The sequence below is a fragment of the Aotus nancymaae genome, unplaced genomic scaffold, assembly GCF_030222135.1.
Source record: "Aotus nancymaae isolate 86718 unplaced genomic scaffold, 86718_ANA_hifiasm-v0.15.2.pri h1tg000079l, whole genome shotgun sequence".
Lineage (NCBI taxonomy): Eukaryota > Metazoa > Chordata > Mammalia > Primates > Aotidae > Aotus > Aotus nancymaae.
The window spans coordinates 15,609,164-15,632,635 of record NW_026988494.1 but is presented as its reverse complement, the minus strand read 5'-3'; the positions used below and the strand labels follow the sequence as shown (position 1 = coordinate 15,632,635).

General features: G+C 36.8%; 2 protein-coding genes across 3 annotated transcripts in view; one reads left to right on the top strand and one right to left on the bottom strand.

Moving 5' to 3' along the window:
• The window catches only part of VPS37A (VPS37A subunit of ESCRT-I), a 62,055-nt gene extending 61,458 nt beyond the window's left edge, over positions 1-597 (bottom strand). Inside the window, exon 1 of one of the 2 annotated variants that reach the window (XM_064368662.1) lies at positions 162-597. In XM_064368662.1, the coding sequence (XP_064224732.1) occupies positions 162-286 (125 nt within the window). In that variant the 5' untranslated portion in view covers positions 287-597. The remainder of the gene's footprint in view (positions 1-161) is intronic. The other variant, XM_012435229.3, reaches the window with a different exon arrangement.
• A 67-nt stretch (positions 598-664) lies between these two features.
• Positions 665-20,617, top strand: CNOT7 (CCR4-NOT transcription complex subunit 7). Its single transcript, XM_012435232.2, has 7 exons — positions 665-842; positions 2,300-2,511; positions 4,355-4,548; positions 10,295-10,456; positions 12,802-12,946; positions 15,551-15,661; positions 17,545-20,617. Exons 2-7 carry the CDS (start codon positions 2,395-2,397, stop codon positions 17,671-17,673), a joined length of 858 nt encoding a protein of 285 aa, XP_012290655.1. The 5' UTR covers positions 665-842; positions 2,300-2,394; the 3' UTR covers positions 17,674-20,617.
• The last annotated feature ends 2,855 nt before the right edge of the window (positions 20,618-23,472 follow it).

Below are 23,472 nucleotides of genomic sequence, written 5' to 3'. Positions count from 1 at the left end.
AAACAGTAAAAGGGAACAGGAGTGGGAGAGCAAGCGTGTGACCCAGAACCACGGGAGGAGATGCTGGGGAGCAGACATGAGGCACTGCGAGGGTAGTTAGGAGCAGCCCGCCCGCCCTACCGCCCTACTTTTTCTTCCGGTGGAGAGGCGAAGACCGTCACCTGGAGTGTGAGTTCCGGAGAGACTCGATCAGGCGCTGCTTCTGCTGCTGGAGGCTGGTGAGGCCACCGGGGGACCCAGCTGCGGAGGAGGAAGCGCTCTTGGTCAGGGGAAAGAGCCAGCTCATCCTCCTTGGGTCCCCGGGCCCGAGGCCCTGGAAGGCTCTGGCCTGCTTCGCCCAGCCGCTCGGCCCAGCGGTTCTCCAGAGACTTAGGAGGAGACTGGGACGTCCGTGGCCCAAGCGCTGGCGACCGCGTCTTCTCTAAGCCAGCCCAGCCTGCGCTCCCCGGGTTCTGGGGTACATGCTATGAACGGCGGGCAGCTGGAGGGGGGAACTTGCCGGCCAGAACAGGCAGCCACACATTCACGGCCCAGACGCCCAAGCCGTCCAGTCAGGCAGCCCGACCGCCCAGCGATCCACCAGCCGCTTCGCCGTCACCTGCGTGCCCCGCCTTGCCCCGCCCCCTCTGCGTGCTACGTCATCATCTAGCGCCCCCGCCAGGACGTGCGAAAAGCGACGGCGCAGCACGGCGCGGCGCAGCTCCGGCTCGCCTTTCCACCTTGCTGGGCGAGAGGTGTCTATGGGGCACCCGCGGCCGCCGCCGCTACCGCCACCGTCACCGCCGCCGGGTGCTGTCTCTATGGCGAGAAGGAGGAGGAGGAGCGCGAGCTCAGCGACACAAGTAGATCTTGCATCTGCCGCAACCCTGCGGGGGGAGGGGAGGATTAGGGCAGTAGGAAGGGGGCGGGGACCATGAACCTGAGAGGGTGCTCCATGGCGCCAGCTGGAGTGCGGCTGGCTGAGGAAGGAGTCTGGCGGCGGGTGGGGGGGCTGGGTAACTGGGGCTGGGGGTTTGTCAAGGGGTTGGCGCGTAGTGATGACGCAAAGGCTTTGTACCTGGGGCTTCGTAGCGGGACGGAAATTGGGAGTGGAGGGCGATGGCCTAGATCTCAGCTCTTCGTATTCCTTCACGCGGCAGTGCTCGCGAGTCAGTGTAGCTCCAGTCAGTGTTATCAGCACCTTCGCACTGGCACTCTGCCAGGGAAGAGAGTTACCTATGATTTGAATGCATTTGTGCCGTTCTCTCATTTCTCTGCGAGCCTGCATGCAGTACGGAAATGCTACCTCCAGTAATGAGAAGGCTTTTGGTGCCTCTTCGGGGCTCTTGGGACTGCAATAGAGAGAGAGGTGGAGGAAAGCAGTGTAAAACCACAGGGTCTTTCCAAGCCTCTGTGTTTGTGTGCGTATGTGTGTGTTTATTGGGGTGGGAGATACATAAAGGAGGGATATCCTGGATCTCCTTTGGTTTCTTTACTTGGAGAATTCAGAGTTATATTTCTGACTTTTTGGAGGTTAGAAGAGAGTCGTAAGGCCCTCTTTTTACCCCTGTTATGCTTCTTTTTTCAATTTATATGAAAAATGCAGAAGAATTTGAAATTTCTCTGCCGAAGAATCAACCTAAACTGCATATAAAGCAGAAATCTAAGCTGTATCTTTGGTAACCAGGGACTATGCTCTGATTTTTAGGCAATTAAAAACAATTTAAAATGCAGACGTTCTATTGTGTTCTTTTTCCCTTCTGTAACTGCGAACATTCAGACAATTTTCTTTTGCCATTATTTTTTCTCAGAAAGAGCATTTACAAACATTTTTGACCTCTCTAGTCTAGTTTGAACAAATGCCAGTGGAATAGATCTTGTAATCAAGTCGGATTTTGGATGTTTTGTTGATGAGGAATAAAAGCAAACACCACCTTTGGCATGGTAACATCTGATCTTGTCACATGTATTTAAATGATTTTTCGTTTTTGTCTAGAAATGGATGGCTTTATAAAGTTTTATGCAGGGGGTTAGTTGAACTCGAGAAATCTTTAGTGGAAAGTTATAAAAATATGATTAGTATGTATGCATTAAAAAAAGACTTTTTAAAAATAACTGATATTAGGACCGGGAAATCTGTGCTGTAGTTTTTTCCTACAAACTAGCTGTGTGACCTTAAACAAGTTACTTGCTAAGCGTTGATTTTTTTTTTTATGAGTCAAGAAGTTTGAATAAATAACTTCTTAGGTTCCTGCCAGATTATTATTCTGTGATTCAGATTTGAAATATCTGGTCTTTATATTGTTTTTTATTTTGACAGGTACATAAATAAAGAATACAATATTTTATGAAACAAATCTTCAATCAAGTATAACATTTTGATGCTTGGCATCTAGACTCCTTTGTGTCCTCACTATGCCAGCAGCAACTGTAGATCATAGCCAAAGAATTTGTGAAGTTTGGGCTTGCAACTTGGATGAAGAGATGAAAAAAATTCGTCAAGTTATCCGAAAATATAATTATGTTGCTATGGTATGCCCTCAAGCAAATCTTTAAAACACTTCATATAAAGGAGTGAAAGGAAATTTTAGTCTTGCAACACTTTTGGTTGACATTTTTAGAGATTAATTTCACCATGAAAAGAAAAATAAGTCACTACCATCCAGCCAGAAGCCATCAGGAATATACCTGTGATTTGACAGGTTGGGTTTATCCCTCATTGCAGTGAGAGAAAACACATTGGAATTCATGGGAACCATAGGGCATTTGAGAAAGAGAGTGTTAGGAAGGATTTGTGCTTGCATCAGGTGGACTTAGGGAAGAGTTAAGGAAGCAGGGCTTTACTGTGGATTGGATGTGGTCAGGAAGCTGAGGTAATTCTGTGATTGGATATCTTAAGTCTTAAATGAGAGACTAGAATGCTAGGATGAGGCTAGAGCTGCAGAGAAGGAACAGTCATTCATTTAGCCAGGATGGGAGATACTTGGTCATTTTGTGGTTTGACATTGTTTATTTTTTTTGTCCTTGTTCAGACAGGATTACAGAGTGGCCTTATTTGAGGTTGAACTTCAGTGAAATTATGTTCAACAGGAGAACATTAGGGCCCAGCTATGGCCACCCGGTCTGCTCCTATCAACACCAAAGCCTAGCTGACAGTAACACATCAGCTCCCAGAAGCTAGAGAGCTCTTTCTCAAACAAAAAAATCCGATGTGCCAGTGAAACGTTGTTGGTCTGCAGTTTGTTTTCATGATTAACACTGGAGTTCCATGAATATACTGTGTTATTAAGCAACTCTGCTTTTGCACATGCTGTTCAGTCTGCCTAGATGTCTACCCAGTTAATGATTTTTCTACTTTACCATTATACTGTGTATATCTGTTAGCTACTCTACTGTTTTCTGGATCCACTAGATTATTATTAGCTCCATAAAGCAAGGGTTAGTGCTTTAATCATCCCCCAACTCTTAGCATAATAGAGCAGTTTTATAGTATCCAGTAAAGTTCAGTTCAATTCAATTGCACTGAATTTAGAGAAATACTAATTTCTTTACTGTTTTATAGTGACTTGATATGTACTCTTTATTCTTAGCCTTGGTTTGAATTCTAATACTAAACTGCTGTATCTTTGTCTCAGTATTTTTAATTAAAATAAACAAATGCATTACTTTAGGGAGGAGCAGGTTGATTGGTTAAAATATGAATGTTTCTATGTAGACGATATACTATTTAATAAAGGCGTATTTACCCATGATTAGAACTAAAATTATTTTCTTATCCAGTGGAAATTCATTGATTTTCTCAAATGATAAAGAGCGGCAACATAGAGAAGTGATAACATCCTACAAGAATGAGTGGGTGGCATGCAGTTCTTGACAGTATACTTTCTATGGACTATAGAGAGAATATTGTTTTGGCCAGAGAAATTAGGAGGCTAATGATGTTTTTCTTAGGATTTTGATGGTGAGAAAAACATTGTCTCAGAGAAGCAATTGGAAAGTACAGGCATTTTCCACTCTTAAACCAGTTCTTCAATAAATGTTTTAGCATTGGAATACTTTGAGCTTCTTTTCACCTATCCTTTGGGAGATAGAAATTTATGATTTTTCCCCCTTTCTTGGGTATAGAGTAAGTATTTGGTTACTTACGTTTATCACATGTATCTCGTAGTAATTTGGATACATTTAAGAAAAGGCTATTATGTTTGTAGAGTTTTATGGTTCTAAAAATAATGTTCTTTCTAGTTAAAAGATACTTTGTAATTGAATATAAATGTGTAGAACATCACCTGTAGGATTCTTTGATTTGCATCAAAAATGAATTAAGATTGTGGTTGTGACTGTTTTGTACATAATGAATCTTAAAACTGTTTTACAGGACACCGAATTTCCAGGTGTGGTTGCAAGACCCATTGGAGAATTCAGGAGCAATGCTGACTATCAATACCAACTACTGCGGTGTAATGTAGACTTGTTAAAGATAATTCAGCTAGGACTGACATTTATGAATGAGCAAGGAGAATACCCTCCAGGAACTTCAACATGGCAGTTTAATTTTAAATTTAATTTGACGTAAGTGTGAAATAACTGTGTAACCCAGACTTTTTTTTTCTTTAGTTTAATCTTAGGAATTAATTTTTCTAAAAGTATGCTGATATGCTAGGTGAATTTGGTGTAGTTATCCTGGAAATATATAAAAGGTAATATTTCAAAAGCATGGGTTTCTTTTTTTACTGTAGGACCGCAAAAAAAAAACTTTGATATTACAGATTTTATATTTAAAATAGGACTGCAACTTTTTTTGTATTTGGAAAACTTTGTGTATTGAACATACTTCTGATAGAAAAAATAATCTTACCACATTAGTTTTACTTTCAAAAATTATGTGTTCAATTTGAAGTATAGACTTCTTTTGTAATATTTATGCTTCTTGTAAAGATTTTTATTGCAGTAATTCCAGTTTATGAGTAGATTACATGTCAAATGCAGTAAGATGTGCCTTGGAACCTTGGGTACAGTTTCTTTCCAAGTCGGTTTTATAATCCCACTTCAGCCCACAAAAGCTCTCTTAATTTACATATAGGAGAAGTAGTAGTGTCCTTGAACCTGGTGTTTACCATGTCAGATTCTGCATTGTAACTCAAGCCCTGGGTCTCCACCCAGTTTCTTCAGTTATAATATTTCTATATCATTAGAAGTAGTCTTGGGCCGGGCACGGTGACTCATGCCTGTAATCCCAGCACTTTGGGAGGCCGAGGCGGGTGGATCACGAGGTCAAGAGATCGAGACCATCCTGGTCAACATAGTGAAACCCCGTCTCTACTAAAAATACAAAAAATTAGCTGGGCATAGTGGCGCATGCCTGTAATCCCAGCTACTCAGGAGGCTGAGGCAGGAGAATTGCCTGAACCTAGGAGGCGGAGATTGCGGTGAGCTGAGATCGCGCCATTGCACTCCAACCTGGGTAACGAGCGAAACTCCGCCTCAAAAAAAAAAAAAAAAAAAAGAAGTAGTCTTAATAACTAAAGGAAGTTTTAGAGTGTTTTTGGGAAAGGACAGATTATTTGCAAACTGTAAGTTGAGTAAATAAAATATTTAATATATCCTAAGTACAGCAGGACCTTAAATGCCATTTTCTTCAACATTGTTTCATGGTAACATTCATAAAAAATAAAATTTGATTCCTGACCTGGGCTACTACCTGTGTGGAGTTTACACGTTCTCATGTATATGTGGATTTTCTCCTCGGTCCTCTCATTTCCTCCCACATCCCAAGGCTGTGCATGTTACCTGAAATGGTGGGTAGGTTATCTGTGTGAATGCATCATGCCACGGAATGACATCCTGACCAGGGTTGCTTCCCACATTGTGCCCTGAGCTGGCAGAATAGGCTCTGGCTTTTTTCAACCCTCAAGTGAATAATGGAGTAAAAGATTATCTTACTTGTTTTTTATTAATCCTTCTTAAATGTACGTAGAGCTCACATTTATTTCAGTGTTTAATATTAGAAGTATTTTGATCTTTATTTGGAAGTTTGGTGATTTTTTTTGTGACCAGAAATATGCCATAGGAACTTAACTCTTGTTTTTATCAATTAGACTGTGGTAAAACTGGTTTTGTTATCCATCTTTTGGCTTAAAGTTGCAGTTTGCAAGAACTTACTGATAATGTTGAGTGAGTACTTAACTATATGTTGCAGTATTGCAGTGTTTTTCTATTTTATATCCTACATTTGTGTTATGTATTCTAATATCTGTTAGGAAAAGTAGTAAAAGAAGCTGTAAGCAATTAACGGTAGTGCCAATGTATGGATTCTTTCTTCCTGTTCTTTGTTGAATAATGTGGTATTTAATATATGCGATTTTATGAAAGTATGGCTTAGGAAAAGCAGAGTAATGATGTCTGTGGTACAGTTATGGCTTATAATTACACTGTGTTTAGCCTGACTCTCCATTTCACTCTATTGGATTTTATATATATATATATATATATATATATATATATATATATATTTTTTTTTTTTTTTTTTTTTTTTTTTTTTTTCCTATTGGATTTAATACTATACTCTCCATTTGGAAACCAAGGCAGGCAGATTGCTTGAGGCCAGGAGTTCAAGACCAGCCTGGTCAACATACACTCTGTCTTTCCAAAAAAAGAAAAAATTTAAAACTTAGTCAGGCATGGTGGCTGTGTACCTGTAGTTGTAGCCACTAGGGAGGCCGATCCGAATAGATTGTTTGAACTTCGAGGAGTACAAAGCTGTAATGAGCTAGATTGCACCACTGCACTCCAGCCTGGGCAACAGAGTGATAGTTTTGTCTCTAAACGTACCTGTATCTATTTACACACACACACACACATACACACAACACTATAGAACCTTATAAAGTAAATTTGACCAACCTGTGGCCCAGGATGGCTTTGAATGCAGCCCAACACAAATTTGTAAACTTTCTTAAAACATTATGAGTTTTTTTTTTCTTAGTATGTTTTATGTGTAGTCCAAGATAGTTCTTCCAGTATGACCCAGGGAAACCAAAAGATTGGACACCCCTGTTACAAAGAGTGAAAAGTACTCATCTCCACTCAAACTGATAACCTTTTATAAGAACTACAGCTTTAAAACATTGTGCCAATTGCCTCCTATCCTTTTCTCAAATGAGAAAGCTTTATTAAAGTTAGTTCTTTAGTTTGTTACTTTTTATTCAAATGAATTAGAACATTGTTTTTAAATTAGATAATGTTGTGATCTCAGTACATGAGAAGGAGGTAACCCATCAGCATCTCAGTTTGGGTAAAATTGACAGTTTCCTTTTCTAGAAACACCTTGTTCTAGTAACAACTGCTTTATTAGTAGATCCTCTAAGTGAGGATCTTTTTTTTCCTTTCTTAGAAAGGCCTGCTAAAGTTTACTATGAAGTTTGGCTACCGTTTACACCAGGGGTGTCTAATCTTTTGTTTTCCCTGGGCCACATTCGAGGAAGAATTTTCTTGGGCCACACATAAAATACACTACTGCTAATGATAGCTGATGAGCTTAAGAAAAGAAAAACAAATTGCAAAAAGGAAAAAAAAAAACTCAAAATGTTTTAAGAAAGTTCACGAATTTGTATTCGGCTACATTCAAAGCCATGCTGGGCCACATGCGGCCCACGGGCTGCAGGTTGGACAAGCTTCATTTACACTGATGTTAGGAGATGTTTATGGAGAAGGATATAGTGAAAAACATTAGGTGGAAAGGTCATTTGGAAGATAAACCAGTAGTGCTTAATACAGAGAGAGCGCCATGAACAGAATCTTGGAAATTTTGAAGAAAGTTAAAATTGACTTCCTAATGGAGTGGGTAGAATGAGTGTCAGATACAGTGCTAGACACTAGAGAGACAGTGTTGAGCAAAGTTGGTCATGGTCTTTTTAACTCAGTGTTTTGTAACTCTTCTGTTTTCTCTCTGTTGCCAAAGTCTAAGAATTACAGTTGTTAATACCAATCAATGTATGAGAATTCTCTCCAAACTGAATTTGGAGTTGAAATACCCATGAAAATTGAAGTGGAGTATTGATGAGCTGTGAAGAGGAAAAGCAGTCTGTGGAAATATTGTCACTGATAAGTCAAAGAGGATTAGAACACATTTTTTTAAAAATCATCTCTTTTGGTGATTGCAGTAATTCTTGATATTTGAGAATCATTTTAATAGGGCAGTAGAAATTACAGGGCATCTTCAGTTCAGTGGTAACAGAAAGGAAGCTGATGCTTCAGTTAAGGAAAGTGGCAGTGAAAAGAAGGAGATAGTGAGTTCCATAAGAAGGGAGGCAGGGTGCAGTAGCTCACACCTGTAATCCCAGCACTTTGTGAGGCCAGTTGGCAGCCAAGGCAGGCAGATTGCTTGAGCTCAGTAGTTCAAGACCAGCCTGGACAACATGGCAAAGCCCCGTCTCTACAAAAATACAAAAATTAGCCAGGCATGGTGGCGCATATCTGTAGTTGCAGCTACTTGAGAGGCTGCAACAGGAGGATCGCTTAAGCCCAGGTGGTTAAGGCTGTAGTGAGTGGTGTTCAAGCCAGTGCTTCTGCTTCCTGGATGACAGCCACACCCTGTCTCAAGAAGGGAAAGTGGAATCAACAGAAGGGTGGTTTTTATTTTGTTTTATAGATAATACACAGACATATTTGACTGTTAAAGAGTTGAGTTGCAGGGTGTTAGGATAAAGATAGACACCTGACAAGTACTTTGAGGACTGGCATGGAATAGCACCTAAGGCATTGGCAGCAATTAGCTTTGGCGATGAGGCAAGCTGTCTTCGGAGTCTAAAGGAAAAAGATCTTCAGATAGATGGGTTGATGTAAAAAAAAGACAGGAATGTTGATGATCTGATATTTCTTTGTAAAGCAAATGTAGGGTGAAGCCATATGCTGCAAGTAAACAGGTGAAAAGTGTTAGTGAAAACTTAAAAGATCTGAAACTACTTGTTTACCTATACCTTTGCAAATGGCCAAAAATGATGTGAGCCTGGGGAAGAATCTGTTTTTTATGCCTTTGGTTGCTTTTAGTTGCTAAAGCATACCTCATTGTGAGCATTGGGACCTGATGGCTGAGATACTAATTTTTTGAGTACGTATTTTTAGCCTAGGAAAGCTGTGGTTTAACTGGGGAAAAAACAAAAAACTAAACTACTTCATTGGGTTTATTCTGTTACGCTTCCTAAAGCATTTTCTATGGGAGACTTACTTTTAAGTGATTATTATAGTTCGCCTCTATTTTGAAATATTTCCATTATTAGCTTTGTAATTTTTCAGACATTTAAAAATGATTTCCAAAGGACAAACCATAAGAATGCTTTTTGGCCCAAGTGAAATATACCCTTGGTTTAGTTTTGTTTAAAGTGTTTAATAGCAATTCCTTTTGCCAAGAGGTAGAAACCATTATTCTTCCAATTTAAAAAGTAAATAAAAAGTTAAATGGCAGAGTCACAAAATACTTTTTCATTTATTCTCAAAAATACATCTGTATTTTAATAACTTTTTAAATACTTCAGATATATATTGTGTTTTAGTAACTTTTGGTTTAATATTTCAGATACACATTAATTTGTGGTTGGAAATTAGAGATGGCTTTCTTTTTGGCTTAAGTGAAATCTTGAAGAATTGGTTTATATTTAGATTTCCTGGCTTGACTTTATAAGGCAATCTTTTAGGAATAGGATTGTTGACAGAAGAAATTATTGCTATTACAGCATAGTCCTTAACTGTAAATACTGTTGCTTATTGGAGCCATTTGCAAGGCTCATTTATGAAAGGCATCTCCTTCTTCTTAAAGATGAAGTGTAGTTTAACTCAACCACATGAGACGTTTTCTACTGGGTCTCCTTCCTTGTGCTGCTGAGACCATGGGAGGTGGGCATATCCCCCACAGCTATGGCTGCAGCTCCACCTTGCAGCATTACAATGACTGCTGAGACTGAGAGTTTCTGAAAACACTTGTCTGTCACTCTGTGGTGGTAGCCACTCGTGAGTAGAAGACCCTTTTTCCAAACCCAGTTAAATGTATTTAAGTATGAAAGGCTAATTAAATTTAGTTAATAGAAGGATTAAAATTGCACCATTGAACTCTTTGAATGATTTTTTATTGTTTGAAACACTTTTCTGAAACAATGACTCTTGCATTTAAATTGCATTTTTCTTGCACATATGTAAAGCATTCAAACAGTTGGACTCAAGCCAATCCTCTGTCTCCTTATTGGCACTGTAGTTACAGATGTAAGCAGAAGAACAGCTTGTTTGAAGTAATGGCATATTTGAATCTTTCTCTTTCTTTTCCCAGGGAGGACATGTATGCCCAGGACTCTATAGAGCTACTAACAACATCTGGCATCCAGTTTAAAAAACATGAGGAAGAAGGAATTGAGACCCAGTACTTTGCAGAACTTCTCATGACTTCAGGAGTGGTCCTCTGTGAAGGGGTCAAATGGTTGTCATTTCATAGGTAAAACGACTGCATTGAAAATGCCATTTGTGTTTCCATCTCATACTTGCTCCACACTTACTTGGGTCACTGTGTTAGCAATTTCAGGCTTAATTCTAGAAAGAGTTGACTGCCATATAGAGTTGTCACCTAATTCTTAGGAGGCTAATGTTGGTCTGCTTAAAGATTAATTTAAAATATGGGATCCATTTTTGCCTGTGAGAAGCATGTTGCATAGTAGAAAGAGTACAGGTTCCCTCGAAAGTGAAAGGCCCTAGTTTAAATCCAGCAATGCCATTTGGAATTGGTGTTTCCCAGGGTTTTCTTTTACTATTTCTACACCTTAGTTTTTAATGTTCTACAAGGGAAACCATTAATTTACATTTACAAAAATCTATTGAGTATTTACCATATGGCAGGCACTGTGATGAAATTCTAGGTGCTGTGACTAAAACAGATGAAAATTCTTGTCCGCATGGAGTTTATATCCTGATGGGGGTGGACAGACAGTTTTTTACAAATGGAGTTCATATTGTGGTTTGTTAGTTAGTGCTAAGTACTATCTAAAATGAAACAGCAAAGAAAATGCTAGGGGTGTGTGTATAGATGGAATTTAATTTTTTTTTAATAATGTGATAAGGCATCCCTTAGAAGAAATATCTTGAAGACTTGTTTTAATAGTCAATAAAATACTTTATAAACAGTAAATTATCAGTAAGTGGTGGTTTTTAATTCTTTATTATTATAAAACTAGATTATTTAAGAGTTTCTGGTAAGGAAACTAGGTCCTATTTTGTGAAAATAGACTTCCATGTATGAGAGTCTTCCTAAGTAAACTAAACTGACGATCCAGGGACTTAAAGTAATGTTCAGAATGATTTTATTTGGCTTTTGTTAGGTTTTGAAAAAGCATTGTGTTACATAGGTGTTAATACTCTTTTACTTGGTTTGGTTCACACATTTATTTTAAATCTGAATCTCCTGCATGGTTTAGCTTCCAGCTCTGACCTGTGGGATGTTTATAGTGAGAGACGGTTCATGTGGGCAACTTTGATAAATACTAAGCAGAAATTGTTGAGTTGTAGGTACTGAACACACTCGACCTACCATCTTTTTGTCTCTTCTCCACTTGAACCCGTACCTTAGGAGACACAACTTAAGACTCTTGATACAATTAACTTTTTTTCAGTCATTTTTACTTCCTAGACATGAAGATACAAAAGAACTAAAAAGTAGTGTCCTACCCTTTTACTATATATGACATACCCTTTCATTTAAAGAATACTCTGACAAAATAGAGTGTACTAGGCACTGGGGTATTAAGATGAAAAAAAGTGGGGTTCATTTATGTCTTCTTGGAGTTTAGAATCTTAAGTCAGACTGATATATGAATATTTATCAAGATATGATCAGATTTTATTGCATTAAATATCATTAGCTGTTTTCCTCATATTCTAATCTATTTCTAGTAATAAAGAATAATTTAAGAAGTTTATAAATCCTAAATGCTAATGTAATTGTACTTTTAATGTTAGTAGGCAAATGCATATAGACTTCCTGTCAGAAATCCTGGAAGGAAATATAGATAAGGGATGGGAGTGTGTAATTGGTCTGGGAGTGTAGGGAGACAGAAAGCTGTGGAAAAGTCCAGATGAAGGGATAAGAGGTCTTGATTTGAGAATATAGGAGTTTGCATTTTATTATCCAGGAAAGTAGTTCTTATTTTTTACTACACTTCTTTCATGTGCAACATTTCCATTAATAAAAACTCTAAGGGAGCCAGAATTGTGAAGGAAGAGAGGGAGAGCCTACTTACTCAAAAAGTCACATAAGAGAAGTGAAAATACCTTGTTACAATCGTATTCTTTGGATGAAGTATATGACCACCTTCTGTAAAAGATGGAATGACTTGCATTACTTTTGCCTACCGAATGCCAGTTCTTCTGCTACATTTGCTAACTCTTCTGGCCAAGCTTCCATTCATCTTTATTTCTCTATTTTCATAGTTATTAAAAAAAAATTTTTTTTGAAACGTCTTTGGGCAGCTTGATACTCTTTGGTGTTCTCTATTCAAGCATCAGCAAAATAGTATTTTAGTGACCACAGGCTTGGTTTGGTAGTGTAGCTCTGTGTTGCTATCTCTGAATAATAAAGTGATAAAGTTCTTAACACTGTTGTAAGACGACAGCATTTTCCCATTATAGTTCTAAATATGTTTGTTTTCTCTGTTTTTGTGTGCACTTCTCTTTAATTTTTTTGGAAGGGCTGTAATTTGACTTGCTTAAATTTGAATCAGAAAAACATCTTTTTGTTAAAATCTTTATGGTATTTATGTTTCCCTCTTCTCTATTTTAACCCTTTTATAGCGGTTACGACTTTGGCTATTTAATCAAAATCCTGACCAACTCTAACTTGCCTGAAGAAGAACTTGACTTCTTTGAGATCCTTAGATTGTTTTTTCCTGTCATTTATGATGTGAAGTACCTCATGAAGAGCTGCAAAAATCTCAAAGTAAGGCTTCAGGTGGCTTTATCTGTAACAGCACACTGTTCAGACCAAGTGACTCATGAGATCCTAGGCTGGGGTGTTGTTTTAAACCATATTTTAAAGTATTACATTAAATGCAATTATGTTATCTGGTCATGTGATTCTTTTTCTTGCGTAAATGATAATTTATAGGAAATCCTTTTTTCAGAGCTTCAGTGTATCTTGGCAGAAGGCAGAATTAGTTTTCAACACAATTCAGGCTCAGGTCAGATTCTTGTCATTGCTTGCCAGATTGAAAATCACAAACCAAAACAAAAATTTGAGGACAGTGAGGCTCTGATATGTACACCAGTGTGAATTCTTTCTTTCTCCCAACACGCATAGAATCTGTTCTTACAAGGTAGAATCTAAGGTGGCCAGTGATGTGCAGATGTATTTAGTAGTGTGGCAAAAGAGTTTTTCTTTCCTTTTGCCTTATCTTAGCTAGAAATTATTTTGTCAGTTCTAATGATAGGATGATGTTTCTAGATAGGATAAGATTCTTTTTCTGGCCAAAAGATGTCGGCTTGTTACAGGTAAGTCCTACAGGAAATGTGTAGGTCCTGCCTAGACAGTAGTAATATCCTGACGCTTCATAACATGTATTTTTAAATTCTAAACATTCTTTCAAAAGGAGATTTTCTTCAATAAGGAAAAATGCTCCTTCACTTTGAGAACAAAATTACCTCTGGTGGGATGGGCCCTGGGAATACAGTGGTTTTGTCTTTCTTAGATGTACTCATTTAAGCTATAACTAAAAAAGGAAACAAAAATACATTGAGGCAATGTGGTTGATTTCTAGAACCTGCATCATCTCTTCTTTCTTCAGTGAAACCAAGGTTGATCAAATTTTCACCTCATCAGGTTTTAGAAGTGCAAGTAAAGTTACACTTTTAGATGGTGAAGACTTGAAGAGCTTTGCTTTTAAGCAGAAAGAACATGGGAATTAAATAAGGAAACTTTGCTTTTTTTTTTTTTTTTGGAGAGGGACTCTCTCTCCTAGACTGGAGTGCAGTGGTGCGATCTCAGCTCACTGCTACCTCTGCCTCCTAGAATGTTACTAATATCTAGGCAGGACCTACACATTTCCTATAGTACTTACCTGTAACAAGCTGACATCTTTTGGCCAGAAAAGGAATGTTTTAGCCATGTAGTTTTGTCCTGGGTTCAAGTGATTCTCCTCTGTCAGCCTCCGAAGTAGCTGGGATTACAGGCACCTATCACCACGCCCAGCTAATTTTTGTATTTTTAGTAGAGACCAGGTTTCACCATATTGGTCAGGCTGGTCTTAACAGACAACTGAAGATGAGAAACATTGTTTTGGCCAGTGTTTACTTTTTAATACAGGACATGGTCAGCACGTGACTAGAGAAGTTTTTAAGAGATTATTTTATGTTTGTAGCAGTAGACTTACACTTCTAGCAAGTGAACTTGCCACAGGGCATCCCTTGAGAAACTCAGCCCACCCTTTTTCACTGCATGCTGATAATCCAGGACCTACATGTTTTCATCTGGCTTAGGAAACTTTTTTATAATTGACATTCTGTATAATGACAGTTTTCAGGAACAGGGAACCAAAATATTGCTCACTATGTGTGTGTTACTGGGAAGTTTCTGGGAAGTTTCTAAGTACAGATACTCTGAATGTGTCCTGAGTGAGCTGCTGTGTTAAAACTCAAGTTAACAGCAAAGGTGCTTTCTCACCTATACTCAGCCATGCTGTTCTGTTGAGTTCTGTTGTTCTCCTAAGCAGCTGCTAATGATACCTAATCCTCATGCTATTTTTAGCACGGAAGCAACTGCACAGAAGGAACTGCTGTGCAAAGCATTGTTTTAAGCCCTGATGTACAGAAGGGCTAGTTTACTGGTGGAGGCCTTAACAATTTAGAGAAGAATTTCTGTTTTGTTGTTGGTGTTTCTTTCCTTCACTCTACTCTCATTCTCCTCTCCCTTTACTCTCCTTCCCTCTCCTCCCTCTCTCTTTCCTTCTCTTTGTTATAACAGTCTTTCCTTTCTTTCCTTCCACTCTCATTATCTTTTTTAATCTTAGCAGTATTAACATAGGTGGATTAGAGCAGACCACTCTAAGGAGTTGTATGCTTATACTTGTTTTAACTAACAAAACCATAGTTAAGCATTTAGCATATTCTTAATGATTTGGTTATTCATAATGGCTTTGTTTTGTAAAAATTAAGTGCAAAACTACAAATGGACTAGTGAGAAGTTTAAGAAAATTTGAAAAAAAATGGCGTTATACTAGCTATTCAGTTTTATAATTATTACTGGATTGATAGACTATGAGTATAATTGATAAATATTACCCTATATATGGTCTGCTTCCCTCCTATCTCTAGTAATGTTATTTACCTGTCATATGCCCTGAAACATATGATGAAGATACATTTTCCCAATTAGGATCTCTTTTTCCATTAGTAATTCACATTCTCTGTTTCTTCCCCCTAATCTTTATAAGGTTCACCTTTACATAATAAAGTTTATTTTTATTTTGGTCACTGTCTAAGTTTATAATTTGTGAATTCAGGCGTTGCAATATTTTTCTCCTTGACAAGCAATTTTTATTTCTTCTAGGGTGGATTACAGGAGGTGGCAGAACAGTTAGAGCTGGAACGGATAGGACCACAACATCAGGCAGGATCTGATTCATTGCTCACAGGAATGGCCTTTTTCAAAATGAGAGAAGTATGAAGACATCACTGCCTTTTTCTCAGTTGGTTGTTAGGTTGAGAACATTAAAAATTGTAATGGCCAAAGATTTTGGGCAACACATACCTACTAAGTAAAGATATAATTAGAGATACCATATAAGTCATATCCACCACACTTAAAGTATTCAAAAATAAGTCATCTTGAAATGTAGTTCATAAGGAACTGGGAGAACATGTTCTTCCTAGAACCCCAAATTTTAAAACATAAACTACCTGAGAAATCATGTAGGTCCAACCATGTTATTTCTCAGGTGAGAAAACAGGCTAATAACTTCCATGATTAAACATACTACTAGTGGGAGAAATCCAGAGTTCTTTTTGTAGACTCCATCAGTGCTCCTTCTGCAAGGCAAAGATTTTTAGGTTTCTTCTAGCATGGCCTTCTTTTAGGCTTTAAACTGGTGATAAAAATATTATTTGCTCATGCCATTCTTCACTGCTTTGAAGATTTTATAGAGTAGGACTCGGGATTTTTACTGGATTGAGTCTTAAAAGGGGGGTTGAATTCTGAAGGGATTAAATAAATCCAATGTAGTAGTTGAATCAGAAACCATATTAGGAAAACCCTCCTTAAATGGCAAAAGGCAGAGATCAGTTCCTTGAGTACAAAATGTTAGGTATGGAAAAATGAAACCTAATGAACCCATATCTACTGTTAGTAATTGATATGCATAGATTCACCTAGCTATAGGTAAACAGAAAGGAAAATTAGATGTACAGAAACAAAATAAGTGAGGTTTTTCTTGCCTATATGAAAGTTTTCCATTAAGTAAAAATTCACTTCAGATTTTGAGTATATTCTCTTAGACATTAAATTATTGACTGGGGCTAAGAATTTAACTTTTTGTAGCAGTGTATTAATAGAAAGTATTAAAGCTGTTGTGCTAAGTAGTATTGATTCAGAAGTGACTTGGACTGTCCATTCATGACACGTAAATATTTTGTTTTGGACTCCTTCCCATTGTTTCATAAGATAATTGAAACAACCTTTTGGACTTTGTAGCTTTGCATTTTAAAAATGTCATAATGGTTTAATGAAGATAGATTTCTGGCACTAATTTATTTTTATTTTTCTTGGCTTCTTCAAGGATAGTAATATAGTGTGAATGTTCAGATTTTACTGTCCATAACTTTAGGGTTTATTTATCGGCAGCTCAGCCTTGCACATAGACTTAAGACAGCTTATGAACCTAAACTTTTTCCTACCATCATTGGCTTTCTTCTTACTGTTGAGTATTGTTAAATTAATGGAATAAAATATTTATTTTTCCATGATTACAAATTCTTATAAAAATGGTCTAAATGTGGCCGGGCGCGGTGGCTCAAGCCTGTAATCTCAGCACTTTGGGAGGCCGAGGCGGGTGGATCACGAGATCAAGAGATCGAGACCATCCTGGTCAACACGGTGAAACCCCGTCTCTACTAATACAAAAAATTAGCTGGGCACGGTGGCGCGTGTCTGTAATCCCAGCTACTCAGGAGGCTGAGGCAGGAGAATTGCCTGAACCCAGGAGGCGGAGGTTGCGGTGAGCCGAGATAGTGCCATTGCACTCCAGCCTGGGTATCAAGAGCGAAACTCCGTCTCAAAAAAAAAAAAAAAAGGTCTAAATGTTAATGGAAAAGACATGCATTTATACATTTTTTTTATAGTCTCTTTCTTTGTTTTCTGAGCTCTGTACTTTTGAGGACATTAGTTTTATTTATTGAACTTAGATGTGTAGCCTCAAAGGAACACCATAGAAAAGAGCTGTCATTATCATTAATGAACAGTCAGTACTTACATTGCTGAAATATAAATTAGAAGTGGTACCTTTTGGTTAAAATTATCTTTTTTTTTTCTTCAAAATTCCTTTTTAGATGTTCTTTGAAGATCATATTGATGATGCCAAATATTGTGGTCATTTGTATGGCCTTGGTTCTGGTTCATCCTATGTACAGAATGGCACAGGGAATGCATATGAAGAGGAAGCCAACAAGCAGTCATGACATGAAATAGTCCTTTTATTTTTATTTCGAGCTACACACATGCTTGTATATAGGTTTTATCTCTGGTTGAATCCCTTGAACAATAGACAGTACCTTTCCCTTGCCCCTTTCATGGCCCATTTTATTGTCTACCTTTCAGTACTAAGTATGACCGTTCCTATCTCAGATCTTAATAAAAAAAATGCATTCAGGTTAAATTTGGCCTTAATATACTTGTTAGCAAGTGTGTGTGACAGAGAGTGGGGAAAGCTACATCACTGAATATTTTGATAAGCTTTACCTACTTGAGTTGGGTTTATTTTTCCCTTTTCCTAAATTAACTAGCACTGACTGTAATTTATTTCCCTGTTTCATGTCTCTGCCTTCCATTCTGCAGGAGTTTTAGCTATTTGAGATTGTGGACCATCAATTTTGCACTTTAGAGAGTGATTCTGACTCAAAACCTCTGTTTTATCAGAAATTTTGTTTTTTCTTGATCTTAGCTGGAAAAATGACCATCTGCCAACTTTACACAGTATTTACTTGGTTTTGACCCACAGACTATAGCACATTCATTGTGCTGTCAGTTCAGCAAAACTGAAAAAAAAAAAAAGAAACTACTGAGGAGCTTAGTAACTGCTGTTTCTGTACGTAGTGTTTAATCTTCCAAGCACATCTAGTGTCTGTCAGTTTCTAATTGGCATGTGTAGGCTGCTCTGTGACTGAAGAATTTTCAAACCAGCTTTACACCCTTCAGGAAAAATCCCTTGTGATTGGATGTTTAGTATCTGCCAGGAGACTGGTACTCAAGATGTTGAAGCTAGTTATTTTATGATAGCACACTTCCCTTGATCTGCTTATTTTTATTCCGTCACTGTTTACCCTTGTTTTTTTTTTTTTTTAAATTTTGTAGCCATACTTATGATACCATTGATTTGTTGGTTACACAAATCAATTTTATTAAAATCCAAAGATAACAAGTCTTTAAGTATATTTTGTACCAGATTAAATTAGAAAACAAAAATTGTGCTTGCTACAAAAGTAAATAATGGAGAGATTTGGTACAAAACAACAAAACAAAATATATATATATATATATATGTATATATTCTCATATATATACATATATATATATAGCTAATAAAATTACCTGAGGAGTGTAATGCTTATTTTTTTGTGTATATCTTTGCAATCTATTTTATATATATTGACAAAAGAGACTGTGAAATATTTAGTCATGCAGAATATGTGACCAGACCAGAGCATGTGTAGGAAGACTTTTCAGTAATCATTAACTCTACCTTGAAATGATGGACTACAAGTTATAATGTGTGTTACCTACACTTACAATCAGTAATATTAGCAAATCTCCAAATGTTACATTGGTTTGTCTCCCTTGTACATTCTTTATTCATGATATTACAGTGCTGTAACTGGGTGGTCCTTTTTAAACAAAACATTATTTGCAAAACAGAGGGTATTGTTTGTTTTTAAAGCTTTTGTAAATAAAGGCTTCAAAAATGTTTTCTTATAAATGTTAATGACTGACTGGTGATTTTGTTTTGGAAATACTCATTTGGGGGATATTCTTTTTTATTTGGGCAACTGTTTCAGTAATTTCATTAACCTTAGATGATTATTAGTCCATTAATTGAAAAATCAATCTAACCTTTCTGCATTTCAACTGTTGGCTTATTCTTGTTCTTTATGAGTACCTCAACTAGCTAATTAAGGACTGACTTTTATTTCTCCTTTCCAGGAATGCATTTATTCTGAAGGATATACTTACAAAGTAAATACATTTGATATAACTGTGGCTTTTAAAAAAATCTAACACAATGTAGCAAGTTTCTGGCTTTGTTTTGTCTTAGTTAAAAACAACAAAGATTCTTTTCGCTTATGATTTGTTAGTTTTTATTGAGAAAACTAACATTTACATTTTCTTCAACTAATAGTTCCAACTATTCGTAGAGAAATCAATGCTGGATTTGAAATAGGAATGATGAAGGTTGTCTTTTTAGTAGCCACATAATTGCTCATAATTTATGTCAGTTCTGGCTTCTGTCCCTAAAAAGTATAGATAATCCCTAACTTACTATCTTTCAACTTAATGATTTTTCAACTTTACAGTGGGTGTATTGAGAGGTAACCCCATCAAAAGTTTAGGAACTCCTTAGGACCTACGATGGGGTTACACATTCTACTGAATGTGTATTGCTTTTGCACCATTGCAAAGTCAAAAATTTTAAGTTGAACCATCGTAAATTGGGGGACTGTATGCTGCTGCCTGCATTAAATGCATTTTAGTATTTTTTCAGATGTAACCTCATTGTAAGTTGAGCACTTATACAGTATTTTATAACTTCTGTAGAGGAACATTATGACTTACTGGGTCTAAGTTTTACTTTTTTATTTTGTTCCAGACAGGCCGAATGTTTGTAGAGTCTAGGTTTTAGACATAAAATATTTGGCTGGTAATTTTTTTAGTGTTCCTGAGCCATTAATTACAGACTCATACCTTCTGTTAAATCTACTAAAGCAAGTCAGAATCAGCTTGTTGCTTGTTTTTATGTGGCCCATGAACTTAATGGCTTTTTGTTTTAAATCGTTGGGAAAAATAATCAAAAGAATATTTCCTGACATCTGAAAATTACATGAAATTCAAATTTTAGTGTCTACAAGTTTTTATTGGAATGCAGCCACAATCATTTACATATTATCTATGGATACATTTTTGCTACAATGGGAAAGATGAGTAGCTGCTACAGAACCTGTTTATGTCTGTCTCATTGTTTCACATTGCTGCTTGGCAAGCTACAGAATCACAGTGATGCAGATACGACCTGAAAGCATTTGGAATGTCCTGTATATTGCTACATGTATTACTTTTCCTACTACCAGTTCATGCCCCATTATCTCAGAACAAGGAAAGTACACTTTGAATGTTATGCATTTAAGGCACACTGGAATGTGGACTATTTTATTATGTGGTGGTACATTGTGTTTATAATGCAGTGACACCATAACTGCTAAAAGAATAGACTGACAGTATCGGACTAACATCAAAATATTCTCAATTCATGGGAAAGCAACATAAGAATTAGAAAATTTGAATGAAACGTCACAGCATAATTTCACAAAAATAAGAAAAATGAGGCTGCAACTAAAATGTTTACAAGTGGTCAAGTTGTTAGCCAAGCAAAGAAAACCATTTACTAATGCTGAATTCTATCATGCTTGAAGATAGATAGTAACCAACCCAAAGAAATGTGTCCAGAGAAGATTAAGACATCAGCCTTTTGATGAGAATAGTAGTTTGAAGAATGAAGACTTTGGACACAACATCAAATGACACCGAGTGTTGTTGTTTAACTTCAGTACTGCCTAGCTTCATTTTTTGAGAAACCACTGCTGGATTTGAAGTGACTGAAGAATTTGTATGGAACTACAAGTGGGAATATTTTCAAAAAAAGTTGAGAGACAGTACAACCTGAAGTGGAATCTACTAAGATGTGATGCAACTGATGGTTAAAAAAAAAAAAAAAAAAAAAATGCATGGAGCAGAAAAAAGTTTATTTGGTCAAATTTATAAAGCTTGTGAAAATGTAAATTGTTTAAAACCTATAGCTATTCACTTTATTATTCATCAACAAGTACTTTGCAGGAAATATTGGTGTTACTGAACTGGTCAACAGTGAACTTCGCTTGTGTGACTGAACTTCATTTTTGTGAGAAACAGAAGCTGAATATTCTGATTTGATTTACCACATAGGCATTCAATGGCTTAGCAGTGCTAAAGATTTATTTTGATTATTTTGGGCTCACATTGAAATTTTTCTGAATGAGAAGAACCATCCTCAACCACTGTTTTTTAACTGAGTGGCTTTGGAAATTAACTTTTGCCACAGACTTAATGATCATTATTTCTTAATAAATTTCACCAAACAACATAATATACTATGGTAAACTCATTTCAATAAAAACTAAAATTTAAATCATAAGATTGTCAAGCTGCTTTATATACTTCCTGTGCTATCAAAAGTATAAACAGTGAGCACTCTATTGCCACATCCATTTTTACTGGTTTATTTTCCTATAGCAGTTTTTTGGACCTTGATGCAGTGCAAAGAAAATTCTTAAATTTTAAAAGCATTTAACTGCAATTGAAGAGTTTCCTTTTAATCTTCTGTTGGAAATGAATCGTCCTGAATGAATGACATGCTAAAGGGCAAATAACCAAAAAGATGAATCCTACAATTGCCTTACAAGTGATGAATATGCTTAAGTAAAATCACAGGCTAATGGGTGTATGTGTCAGTATTTAACAGTACCTCAAACTATTTGTGTGAAAACACTTGTGAAGATGAAATATGTGAAATCTCATTACAGATCAGCATTAACAGATTAACATTTTCAATTGATTCTGATGAGGGAATACCAGCTTTCAGCCCAAATTGACCAAAATGTTACCTCCAAAAAACACCTTTTCCCTATTAGTAGACTTCTATTACTATAAAAAATTGTACTTGATGTTTTGAGTTTTCAATTTTTAGAATAAAAATTTTGAGTATGTAAGTAGTGTCCTTCATTTTGTCTTAGCTTGCAAAGCCTCTATTTGCTACCTGGCCCTTTCTTTTAAAAACAACAACAACTTGTCCACTCTAGGGTCTATATCTCTATATCTGTCCTGTTTGCCATTTCATCTGCACTGCCATAGGCAGTGGCTCCTCTAGGTAGACAATCCGAGGTGGAATCAAGTTATGAATGTGTATGTTTTGTCATGTCTGTAAAATAAATGTGTTAGAATTTATAATTTCTTAAACAGATAGGAAAAACACTGATTATTCTGTGTGTAGGTACTTTGTAGTGAGGACCAGTGCACACATGCCATTTGCTATGTTGGTGTAATTTGTATGAGAGTTTCATTCATACCAATGTTCCCTTTTATTTTTCTATTAAGACATTATAGAAATGTAGAACTGTACACATCTAAGTCCTGCAGAATTTTCATTTCAGGTTTTAAAAGTTAAAAAAAGCATAGAGTGAAAATTCCAAGAAAACCAGATTCATGTACATTCTCAATAGACAATTTCCATTTGTTCCAACTTGTATTATATAGTTTTCTATTGCATTAGTCGGTTGCATTTAATGGTTACTATAAAAGCAATTGAGCAATTTCTCTTTAGAAGTCCATTTCATTGCTTTGTAGTCATAGTCTGTAGTTGAATGAACAAAGCTACCTTTCTCCAAAATTACTCATTTTCTTTTTAAAGATAAACTGGTAAATACTCTTCTTTCTGTTAGGCAGGAATTTTTTGTACATGAGAAGTGTTCATGAATATAATCTGCCCTCTTGCTTTATCGTCATAGAAGGGGAAATTAACTGCTTTCACACACTTCTGTTTGGGCTGTTTCTCTCAAAAGATAAGAATCTTTATTCAATACCATACCAAGAAATTGGAGTTCCTTTAGCTTCAGACTTAATATCATCATGGCTTCCAAACTGTTAGGAAGCGCAAGTTTGAAGACCCAAGGGTACTTAATATTTCACATCGTATTAGCCATACCATAGGTTTTAAGTGTTTTTGATGGGGGCCTGCCTGTTTCACTCATGCCATATACCTGTTTTGTTTTTCTAAAAAATTAATACTGTAAGTTATTAGCAGGTGTCGTATCACTGCAAAGCCCATGTATAAAGAATAAAAACCTGTTCTTGAGTTCTATGTGTCTATACAGACTTTCCTTCCATTTGTTGTAGCAATTCTGGGGCTATCCTCTACTTCTTGCTTAAGAATATGTTCTTAAAATAACTTTAACACA